The sequence below is a fragment of the Falco peregrinus genome, chromosome 10 (genome assembly GCF_023634155.1).
Source record: "Falco peregrinus isolate bFalPer1 chromosome 10, bFalPer1.pri, whole genome shotgun sequence".
NCBI classification, from domain to species: domain Eukaryota; kingdom Metazoa; phylum Chordata; class Aves; order Falconiformes; family Falconidae; genus Falco; species Falco peregrinus.
Genome location: NC_073730.1, coordinates 35,447,712 through 35,460,110, shown reverse-complemented (window position 1 = coordinate 35,460,110; position 12,399 = coordinate 35,447,712). Strand labels below are relative to the sequence as shown.

General features: G+C 47.7%; 1 protein-coding gene across 1 annotated transcript; it reads right to left on the bottom strand.

Moving 5' to 3' along the window:
- Positions 1 to 621: 621 nt before the first annotated feature.
- On the bottom strand, positions 622 to 11,635 carry LHX8 (LIM homeobox 8). The gene is made up of 8 exons (XM_055815506.1): positions 11,215 to 11,635; positions 10,869 to 11,027; positions 8,258 to 8,379; positions 6,538 to 6,758; positions 5,977 to 6,080; positions 3,646 to 3,741; positions 1,996 to 2,179; positions 622 to 1,215 (listed from the first exon to the last, which is right to left on the bottom strand). Exons 1-8 carry the CDS (start codon positions 11,359 to 11,361, stop codon positions 1,139 to 1,141), a joined length of 1,110 nt encoding a protein of 369 aa, XP_055671481.1. The 5' UTR covers positions 11,362 to 11,635; the 3' UTR covers positions 622 to 1,138.
- Between the last annotated feature and the right edge of the window lie 764 nt (positions 11,636 to 12,399).

Genomic DNA, 12,399 nt, shown 5'->3' with positions numbered 1-12,399 from the left:
GTACACAACTAGCCTTTATCCATCAAATCAGTGTACCAAAACATGCTTTGCCATTAAGTCTTAGCACATTAACAATTTAAAACACAGTAGACTTTTGTGCATTTGACTGAATGCCAGTCTGTTCATATGCAGTTCTATACAGGTCAGTTAAAATACTGAACTAAATTTACTTTAAAAATGCAGACTCTGTTTCGAAGTATTGCACATTGGTTACCAGCCTGCTTAACAAAATCATGAGGTAAAAACCATGGAAGAAAAGAGAAGCTGAAGTAGTAAAAATTCAAAATGTTAAAGAAGATGCAAATTCAGGTCCTCTACTTGCTAACTTCAGCCACAGTTAAAAGTCTAGCCCATACATCCACCATCTCCCTCGCCCTGCAGGTGTGCACCTTCAGGAGTAGCACTGTTTTGTGTATACTTAAAGTAGTAATTTGGAGTGTTTCAAGACTAAGCCCATTAAAGTTTTTTTTAAAAATCAATCGAGACAGATGTGAACACTCCTGAAAGGGTTTGGTGTAGTATATGTAAGGATACTAGGGACCTTCTCTTAAAACTGAAGACTCAGGTTAAGCACTTGACAAATAATCACAGTTCAGCCATAAACACAGCAACATTTTTGCTTGACATGCTACAGCAGAAATTTTATTCAGTTCATTCTGAAAATATTTGCAACCAAAATTTATTTTTGTAAATTCACAGAAATAAGCTTTAACATATAGGCTGTATACAACTCAAATACAGGTAATACTTTCAGCAATAACTTACAAACTAATGATAAACTACAATTTCACAAAGAATTGTAAACATTTTGCACAATTGTCAGTCCTTTCTTTTAGGCAAAGTGCTCTTTCGATGACAAATAAATTAACACACATAACTAGAGTGGACTACTTCCAGACAATACAAAAAAAAGTGTTTAATAAGGCTTGTAAACAACGTAATAGTTATTTATGTAGAATCCATAAAAGTGTCTTGCAGGCTAAATATACTTACATACCTGGGCAGCAAAAATGATCTTGAAAATGCTTTAGATGTTAAATAAAAAGTTAACATTAATACCTTTCCAATGATATTTTTAATACACAATAAATGACTTCAGGTTATATCCTTAATAGCTTGTATCCCTGACAGAAAGGAATTAGGTGTGACTTAGTGGCAGTTGTGTCATTGAATGGGGTAGCAAAGACTGGAGTCCAAGAGCTGTAGGTGAATGAGCTACAAAGACAAAAATATTTACCCGTCAGATTCATCTGTGGTAGAAAAAAAGATTATAAGCCAGTAAATCCCGCTGGGCAGTAACAGTTCACTGCTCCCAGCTGCTGCAGCATGCTCTGTTTTCCCTCGCCCAGCATTCACACTCCTCCACCCGCAGCCCACCTTACACCACTGCCTTGGAGAAAAACAGGCTCAGGCCACACATGCAGCTCAGAGTCCAGTTCTCCCCAAACCCTCACAGTCTCTTCTAATCACAAACACAAGCCAAAGTTGACTTGCTGGGTCAAAGTATTGACGACAAAATAAAAACGATGACTGTTTCAGTACTTCTGACCACCCTGCTCCCTGCACTATGTGTTACTGTGGGGGAAGCTTAAGTTTCCAGTGAAGCTGCTGGACTGAGTTCACCTACAGTCCCCCAGGGGAAAAGCCAAGGAGTAGGTGGTAAACAGTTTTCATTAAAATTACACATTAAAAAATGTGGCATGGGTGTTTAAAAAAAGCCAAGCATTTGAGTTCCTATTACTAGCATTCATAGGCTGGAAGAAGCACAAAAAGTGGTCTTCATTCCCAGATCTTCAGCTATGCTCTTACAGCAAAGGACTACTGCTTGATGAGGCGCCCTTAATGAGACACAGATAGCAAGGACAGTATTAAGATACTCTATAAAGGACACTAGAAATTAAAAATCCACTAAGTTTCATTAATCAGTACTTGGCAAACTGTTCTTGCTACAATGAAGAATGGTTTTACGTGGCTACGCGAAGCGATTACACCTACCATCCATATAGCTGTGCAGGGCAGTTAGCATAGTCCCGTCCTGGGGTACGTACGCAGAGTATGCCATTTCTTCTAACATGGGCGGCGACAGCCGGGAGGGCTGAACTGCTGTGACAGGAGCAGTAGACGAATGATTAGGACTAACGTGTTTCTTGTGGCGTGCTCTGCAATTCTGAAACCACACCTGAGAAGGGAGAAAAATTTCTGTGATGTTGATAGATTGGGCTCTGTTTCAACATTAGCATAATAAAACCCTCAGCATTCTAACTTCAGCTGAATTCAGTTAGTTAATCAGGCCTCTCACATAACCCCAACTGTCCAAATGAAGAAATACCCATTCTCAGCCTACACAGTGCCTCAAGCAAGCACGGTCAAGCCAGGAAGGCTTCTGCAGGGACCGGCAGCACGAAGGACAGCGAGGGCTGCAGGGTCCCACAGGCTGAGCGACGGCACCTGCAGCCCCACGCCCTGCTGGGGCTGCTGCCCACACACATAACGGGGCACAGCCCAAGCCCCGCTGCCCACAAAGCGGGTTTCTCACAGGATACCCACTTTCCTTTTCACATTGAGAAGTGTGAAAGTGTCACGGCACTCTCCAAAACTAGCCGGCTGCAACAAGGTCTTTTACCATCTCATACCATCATACTCTTCACACCAGTCCCTCTGCTGCCTTCTCCTCATCTTGTCTCTCCTCATCCAGGATGCACATGCTCTCTCTCTCTCTCCTCCTTCCTCCTCTCTCTTCCTTGGCTGCCCAACCCCTTAACAGAACCAGCCACACCTGCACCTTGTCTACATCAGCCAACCCACCGCCCAGGAAGCCAGCCCACAGCTGTATGTTATCAATGTTAATTAACCCAGCTTCATTCCTCTACAATTCCCCCCTTTTTCTTCTTTTTAACATTTCATACCTCATGGTTTTAGCAATCACCACAAATTTTTTACAAATAAACTTTTCATACAGTCCTCTATAATTCCTCTACATGTAATCTTCTGTACTTTTTAAGGCTTGATTGCAGCTGCCAGATACCTCATTTCTGTATAAACACTCCATTTTTGCAAGCTAGAAAGAGCCCAAGGAACCGCAAACTTTTTATTTATACAAGCATATAAATACATAATGTGTACTATATAAGAGTTCATGTTTGTGTATAAAAGCACACATATGGTGTTTGCTGAGAGACATCTTCAGGCAAAGATTCTAAGTTCCTGTTTCTCTCAGTTTTGCATGGCATGGGTATATATTTTAACTCTGTTCCCTAGAACAGATCACCAGGTGCTTGCACCTAACGTGTCAAACCTGAAGATGTTTGCAAAAAGAGTGCAGGTCTTAAGAACAGACTATTAAAGTCAAAAACTTGTATTTAGAAGAGCTCAGTGCCACTTTCTGTACTATTTAGTCTGAGGAGTTTCTTCCTGGAAGATTATTAATCCTCCATACAAAGTGCAAGAGGAATACAGCAAGATTTCCAAATTAGCAGGTTTGTTCTAGACCTGTTCCTGACTAAGGGGATGCTGTCAGAAGCTATGCTAAAACTGCCAGCTTAGAACTTTTTCCATCTCAGAATAACAACCTGGAGAAAACCGTTATTAAGTATTCCCAGTGGATGAGTACCAGACTTTGTTAATCAACTAACTTTGCACAATTACCTGTATAACACGCCTGCTCAAGCCTGTTCTTTCTGCCAGTTTCTGAAGTGTTTGTGCATCCGGATTGTTGTCCTGAGCAAACTGTGCTTGCATAACCTGAAAAGGCAAGGTAAGAGATTGTAGTTTTTGTGTGTGCAGTCCTGAGAGCAGCATTAGAGACTCCTCTCAGACCGTGCAGAAGGAAAAAAAAAAAAAAAAATAATCAACCCTCAAAGCCAAAAATACAAGCTACCCCTTATTATGCTTAACTATGCTGAGACGTTTACCAGAAATGATATAAATTAATTCCGCTTGGTGGCAGTAAAAAAAAAAAAAAAAAAAAAGGAGGAGCCACTCTGTTACGGTTGCATTAAAAGGACTGTGGGAGAAAATCTACTGCAAAGCAATTCAAACACACTCGATAAAGAAAACTTCTGTAGCAGCAGACCACGGTGCGCCACATAAGGAAGGAAGGAACTATGATCCACCTCTGAACTTGTCAGTTGCTATCTGCATCTTGCATATACAGAGCAACCTGACCCTCTTTTCAGCTGCCTGGAGGATGCCGGCAACTGGGAAGCACTTTGTGCCTTGTTTACCTTTAATCGACCCAAGGAACACAGAGGCTCCACCTTGGCTGACCTGCACCATGTAATTGTTTGCTTACACTTTTTTTTTTTTAACAGGAAATTTAAGTGAACACTTGTCATTAGGATATGAATTATGTTTTTTCTGTGAGGAAGTAGATGTCAGCTTGGCCTGCATCCTGAACAGTTTTAGAGCCTGTAAGAGTTTACCTTATTTAAGAAAGTAAGGCTTCACGGATTTCTGCATGGTACCTTCAGCAACTTAGTAAACTGTAGTTTCTCATTCCTGGATTTTGGCCTTTGATGGTCTGCACATTTTCCCCGGTTTCATCTTTAAACATTCAGGCTACTGCTCTCCACACTCAGAAATGCTGAAACTATTTACCTTCCTACTGTTTCATACCAAGACATCAAGAAGCGTGGACACCCTCTTGTACAAGTGCTTCACGAGGTGTGTTACTACATGCTGCCACTCAGACAAGCCATCACCTATCGGGCTGATGCTTCTCTTATTGGAGGCAAAGCCTTACACCAGCATCAAGGACAGCTATAGACACAGTTGCGCTGGGCAGACAACAAGTGTCATTAAGTGAGGCCCTAAGATCTCCAACACCTGCTGAAGTAGGTTATGACCCATTTAAAATCAGGAAAAGAGGGGAACATGGAAGTTTCAATGACAGCAGAGGGGAAAAAGCCCTGAGTGCAGTTCCTGCCCTGATGGCTGGGCCTGTCTCCCCTTCAGCTGCTGCTGGAAAAGAAAGCTCCCTTTCGCAAAAGTCCAAGCCTGATTTGCAGAGCCCTTGCCAGATCATTGCTGACATGCTTGTTTGGTATTCACCACGCATTCTGTCTCCAGCCACAACTGAAATACCAAACCAAGCTTTGGACAGCCACATGCTGTGTTATATGGTGATGCTTAAATGTCTCACATGTTTTATGACAGCGCAGCTTTAGTTTTTCTCAACTGCTTTCACCACGAACATGGGGACAGGCCGAGAAAACAGAACTCTGACAGAGACAGTAGCAAACGAACAGTGTGGTGGCCATGTGTGACCAGAAATTCAGAGACACAATATAAACTGAAAGCACGGGTGCATAGCTAGGTTTAGGTGGAAAGCCACAGCATCCTTCCCGCTACAGGCTGAAACCTCTACACCTGGCCTCACCACTACCCCTTTCACAGGGAGCTGGCCCCAAGCACAGTGCATTTCCCTAGAAAGCTAATTTAAGTGAAGTGGTGATCCAGAGGGCAAAATAACTCCTATTTGAGGCAGTCCAGAGCTAACTCTTGCCAAGGCAGCAACAAGACAAGAAGCGTTGAAAACGGAGCAGATGCAGGCATTACAACAAAATTCAAGCTTCCACCCTGTTAATGTCTTGAAGTTCTACACAGTACCCATCTCTAGTACAACTCTTCACATTACATAATTCTAAAAATATTTTGTCTTCATTATGTGTAGCGATGTAAATGCCTGATTAAATCGATTTTATCGAGCAATCAAAATAGAACCACCTTTTTGTTTCCACTCTGCAGAATTACTGGCTGCCCCCAGGGAAATAAAAAGCTTGAAGAATAACTATTTCATATTAAACTGCTGAAGCTGACAAACAATTCCAGAAACATGCTGTGTCTTGACAGTTTATGAAATAGTTTAAAAGCACGCAAGCTTTCTGTTTTCCCCACACACGCATCCGACTTCCTACCAGTTCAGCACCCATGTCCTGCGCCAGCCTGAGCTATGCAAGTTTTTAGCGCTTCCTCTACCTGGAGTTGATCTGCTGTGAAGCTGGTCCGAGCTCTTTTTGCTGGTTTTGGATGGTTAACATCTTGTTCTGTTAGTAATGCACCTTCCACACTAATCCCATTACCTGAAGCATTAAAAAGAAAACAACATCATCTGCTAAACATTCAAAATGATGTTATTTGTAACTCAGACTGTCCTCCAACAATAGCCAACAGTACTTAGGCAGCTGAATTTCAACTGTAAAAAAAAAGCCGCCTTCTGTTCAAAGTTAAATTGATCTGGCACCATTACCCATTACACCCCAAATTACTCCCTTGCAAGCGAGGGAAAAAATAAATCCAGCATGACATTTTATCAACTAGATATGCCCTTGCTCTCTTTTCCTTAGGATAGAAAACAAGTTACACAAACTGAAAAAAATTAAAACAAAATAATTTGCACATTATTTTAATTCAAGAACCTGTGCTTCCAGCCTTAGTAAAGCCAGGTAATTACCACTTAATAAGGAAGATGAGGTAAACCCCAACAATTTGATTAAAACTAAACCACAAACATAGTTCTTAACAAAAGCAGTACATTACCATTTTCAACTTCTCTTTTCAGATTGTCCAACATGCAGTCATAATGTACTCTACAAAGGACCTTCTCTTCCACCAAAGCAAACTCCTCTCCAGTGGAGAGTTGTCTTTTGCAGGAGAAGCACGCAAAACATGCCAAGTGGTACACGTTTCCTTTAGCCCTTCGGACCCAGTCAGTAGAATGAATATGCCTCCCGCAGCGGGAGCAGCGGGTGCCATACCGCCTGCAAGAATAAAGGCAACAGGAGGGTGAAGGCACAGACACTAACCATCTCGGGTGAGATGGTGACTCTGGGAGGGCTAGAGGCGACCAGGAAGGGGTAGCGGAGCTGAGACCTGCAGGAAATGGGCCACCCGCAAGGGATAAGGGATGAGGTGACAGCGTAACTGTGCTTTTATTGAGAAAAAAAAAAAAAAAAAAAAAAGCAGCAAGTTTGCATCTGGCAGCTTAAGGCAAGACCACTACTGAACTACGGAAGTTAATATTTTCATAAGGCAAAGAGTAAACCTGAAGCATCTTAACTGTGACACAAATTCACCGCTCTTCATCTTCCCTGTTATAATTAGTTTTTAAAAAGCTATGAGTGGGAGATGGAAACAGCTGACTGTATTCAAAATTCTCCCCATTATTCAAATGTATTTCACATTACTCCAGTGGTAGCCTGAATTATTATATTTAGCTACATCAACTTTCAACAATCACTCGGTTCCCTTCAGCAGAAGAGGGACAACCTGTATCCTCATAGTTATTTCCTTAATTACCGCAACATTATGATTTTAAAAGAAATTCAAATATCTGCAAGTATTTACATTACCGCAGAAGAATATTTCTCTTTGAAGAGGAAACTAGCCACCAAGATATGCTGATTATTTAGATAAGAATTTGTCCTGAAAATCTTTGCAGACTTGGAAGGTCTTTTTCTGAAGTCCCAGAACACTTTCTTTTTCCAGAAGTTCACAGTATTCAACTTGCCCTCTCCCTCTCTTTCAGCGTCAATACTGACTAGCTGAACATCATCCACTCACTACACAGGTGAGAACTCCATAAATGGTTTAGTCTAGGGAAGCACTAGCAATCACATCGAAATTAACAGCAAAAATTTTTCCTGCTTTCTGGACTAAAGATTTTTGTATCATGAGTACTCTCAATGCCAACACGAATAAATAAGTCTTTTCCTTACAGGAATAGACCTTAAATTTGGAGAATGGTTCATGTTCTAAATCAGATTTATCACAGAAAGGTGTAACTGCTGAAAGTTTGTTTTAAAGATCACAGGATATATTCTGGGTTGTTTTTGTAGTTCCACGTGATGCCCTAAGCCTCACACCAGTGAAGTGCTAGCCCAAACAGAGTACCACCTCAACTCTTCCTTGTACCCTCAATCGACACCACCTAAGGATGATTCTTCGCACATACGACAGCTTTACAACCTTGCTGTGGCAGGGACTCAACCTACTTCCCTGGCCCCCGCGCATGCAGAAGTGAACTGCTCTATAAATGTTGTTACAGAGGGGCAGAAGGCCAGTCCTGGGGGGTAATTACATTAGACAGGCTTGGGGTTTCCCAAGTACCTCTACAAGATGTGTCAGAGTTTAACTACCGAAAAGAAACCTAGCAAATAAAAAACCAAAGAGCCTCGTTGTGCATTTTAGTTGTGGCTTAAGTGAAGAGTAACAAGCAAGAGTAACATTATCCAAAAAATTACAATCTCCTACGATATACCTGAAATAGTCAAGTTTGCAGAAGATATCTTTATCTTTGATGTAACAGCTGGTGTGCCTTCCTAGAGAAGTCCTGCAAACACTGCATGAGAGACAGCGCACGTGCCAGCAGAGGTCGTTTACCTGCAAAAATGCAAAAATACCCCTCAACGTTCGTGCTACTGGTACTGTATTTCATGTTTACAAAAACTATTTTTTCTATCCATACAGATGAGGCCAAAAATTACACGTACTACTACTCACAGAAAATTTATCTTCAAGGCAAAACATTTTTCCTTTAGAACTGCATGCGTATTAAGGGTTAAATAATTTGATAGAGGTCTTCAGAGTAAGTTCTCTTAGTCTGTAATTAAAAGCACCAGAGAGGAAGCAAAAGATTCAAGCTGCACGTAGATATTTTGTGCCCAGGTCTGTTCTCATCACATTAGAGTAACAGAGCAAGTTTTGGCCTCGCATGACCTCAGGAAGGCAGCTAACTTACATACTTGTATTTCCCAGTCTGTAAAAAGTCCTGCTTCACAAACAACAAACTCTGCAAAGGGATTAATTTGAAATTTTAAGATGTGAGTATTGGGGGAGGGGGGAGGTCTGCAAAACAGAAACACCTCATGAATCACATCTTCTTTTGCCAGGTTTCTGTTAAAGCCAAGTCAGTGAATGAAGCGTGAGTTTCAAGATACCAGCATTTGTTTTAATAGCAAATTCAAGAATTCTCCAACATGTAACATCCATAGTGAAACTAGACATAGTCACGGAAAGCAGCAGAAATCAGCAGTTTTGAAATCTTGCATATAATTTTGGGGCAAATAAATTGAGTGCAATTACTTTCATTCCTTCTTTCCTATAAAGACCACTCTTTGTTGTACATTGCACATCATGCATAAGCCAAACAAATTATTTGAAAGCCCAAGACTCCGAGTGACCATAAAAATGAAGTAATAACCCTCTGCATAATCCCATGCTGCATGGGAGGAATTATGTAAACCAAACAATGACTAAGTTCAGAATTTTATTTTTTTTCTGAGCCAATTTCTCATCTCATACCAAACAGCCCAGATATTGCCTACGGCAAAGCAGCAGATCTGCGATAACCCAGAACGTGCCTTTCCTCAAAGCGCTGCCAGACAAAGCACGGTGAGCGCGAGGCACCGCCTGCGGCACGCGGGCTGGGACCCCCGCGCCCGTCCCGCCGCACCGCACCACTCTGCGCCGCCCAGCGCCCTTCCGGCTGCTGCCCTTGCTGGCAGCCGTCTTCCCCGACACTGGCAAATTCACAACACCGCGATACAATGCCACGCTGCTGGTAACAGCTGTCAAGCCGATCCTCCCGAGTATTTCCCAGGACGGCTGCGCCGCGGGCAGGCCCGGGGCGGCCCAAGCAGTTGCCCCCCCGACGGGCCCCGGGCCGCCGCTGCGCTGCTCCGCCCGGCGGGGCTGACGGCCCGGCCACGCACGGCGCATCTCGCTGCGGCCTCTTCGGAGGCCGATGCTCTTCCACGGAGCGGGACACCGATCGCTTCGGTACTTGTCCCATCTGACGTCACTTATCTACATTCTCATTAATTTACAGGGCTGAAGTTGGACACCACGCTGGTGGTCATCAGCAAGACAGCAGTTCCCTTGCACAGATGCCTTTCTCTCTCTGCCTATGCGGGAAGCGGTAACAGCTAACTCGAACCTCTGGCTAAACCATTTAGAGGTCTGTTGCTCCAAGCCGTACTATCCCAGTCCTTTAGACAGCAGAGATCAGTGAACGAGCTATCACGGGAGTTAGCGGGATGGGCACCAAGTTCCAGCTAGCTCTGCTCCCAGTCCCAGCACACCTTGCCGAGGCGGCCGGGGCTTGCTGGAACAGAGGGTACATGGCACCCCCCTGCACCCGCTCCCACGGGAACACATACCGGCCCAGCACACGCCTGCCTTCGACCCCTGCGCTCCTGCCGAGATCTAACAACTGATCTAATCGAGACGTTTTCGGTGGTGTTCGGCTTTGCGGGACACACAACGGCTTAATTTAAGGCTGCATCTAAGTGGAACCAAGCGACTTCTAGCACGGCTGTCTGACCTCCCTTCTGAAAGGGGAGCGGGAGAAAATCTGAGCCAGAACAATTCTACCGGCCGTAAAACAGAAGGAAAATACCCACCACCGCATTAACGCATGGCTTTCTTTTTAAATGATCTTACTCGGTCCCGAATCCTAAGGCCAGCAAAACCGCTCCGCGGTCCCGCAGCGCGCTTCCTTCCCCGACACCACCAGGCCAGCAAGCCGCCGCGGCTCATGCCCGCGTCCCTCGAGCGGCACCTCCGCAGCCCGCAGCCCGGTACGGCGCCAGCGGCGGCGCCGCCGCCCACCCCCCACCCCCGCTCCCTCCCGGCGCGCCAGGGAATCGCTGCCCGGGGCGCCGCAGCACCCGGCCCGAGCCCCGCCGCCAGCAGGGGCCACACCGGGCGCAGCGGGGGCGACCCGCGCCGGTGCCCGCAGCCCAGGCAGGCCTGCGGGGCTAGGCCCCGGGAGACGACGACGCCAGCCCCAGCCGCCCCGGCTGGCTGTGCCCCGGGCGCGGCACCGCGGCGCCACGTCGGTGGGAAGCCGCCACTCGCCGGGCGCTTACCTTCAGCAGGTACTTGTCCACGATCTCCAGGCCGCAGCTGCTGCACACGCACTTGCCGGGGGCGCAGCCGGAGCCCGAGGCCATGGACCGCGGCGAGGAGGACGGCGACAGGGCGGCGGAAGAAGAGCAGGAGTCCTCGTCGGCCGCGGCGGGGCCGGCCTGCGGGGATCGCACGGGAGACGGCGGTCAGCGCCCGGCTGCCGCCCGCCTCGCCCAGCAGAGGCAAGGGGCCGCGCCGGCACCTGCGGCGCCCCGCCAGGAAGGGCAGCGGCTTGGCGTCCCTCCGCGGGGCCGCGCCCGGGGAAGCGGTGGAGCCGCCGGGCGACCGGAGCGGCCGCCACCCCGCAGCCGGCACCGGCGCCGCGCTCGCCCCGCGCCGCCCCCGTCCGCGCCCGCTCGCCGCCCCGCGCACCTTCTCCGAGGGGCCGCCGAGCGCGGGAAGGTCCTTGTCCTCCAGCCTGCAGACGAACATCGGGTCGCTCTTCCAGTACATGGCACTGCCCTACCGCATACCAGCTGCGCGGCGCGGCGGGGCGCGGCGAGGCTGCTCCGGGGACCCCGCGCCAGCTCTCTGCTCGCAGCGCCTGCAGGAAAAAAGTTTTGTTTTCGAGGGGGTGGGCCCGGCCGCGCGGACCTGCCTCGCTGGCCTCACCTCCTGCGCAGGGCCCGCCTTCTGCCGGCGGGATGGCGGCTCCGCCGGCGGGCCGCGCGGCTCTCGCGCAGAGGAGGGGGGGCACCCCAGCAGCGACGGCAACGAAAAAAACCCAGAGGGTCCCCCCCCGTTCGCCTCCGCCGCTTGCCACGGCTCACCCCGCCGCAGGCCCCGGTGACGTCTGTCCCGACACAGCCGGCGCGCGCGCGAGGGGGGCCGGAGGGCTCCGCACCGCCCAGCCCCAGAGCCCGCGCGCGCCCGTGACCGCCCGGCAACCCCCGCCCCGCGGCCGCGGCGCCCCGCCGTAAAACCTTCCTCATTAAGCCCAAACGGGAGCATCTGAGCGGCCCCAAGGCCGCCCCGTCAGCGCGGTTCAAAGCAAGCCTGACCGACCATGGACGTTGCTAATCTACATCGGTGTCCGCCGCGGACCGAGGCGCCGGGAGCTGGCTGCTCGCCGCTCCCGGAGAACTAGGACACTTCCTTCAGCCGTAGGCTACCGGCACGCTTTTTCCACGATTACAAACCTCCCCCGCAGAGTTCCCTCAAACCAAATAATGCCGGTGCTCGCGGAACATTTCGGGAGAATAAAGCAACAGCTTGTCCGTCGCAGGTGAGGCAAATAACCGGGGCGTCAGCTTCTCTGCACGTATTTAACTAGCCAGGTGTTTTTAATTAAACTTGTCGTTATGTTTCCATCTTTCCCCCGTCTCTTTGTTTCAGCTCTGCCCGACGATAGACGCAAGACATGTTGCAGAGCCTCAGTAAAGCAAACAGAGAATTGCCCGTACGCTTAGAAATACGATAAGTTTGATAAAAGGGAATTCTGCTTTCGAGAAGCTGTACGAAAGGAGAAGCCCCGTATTCTTCTTCCCCCTA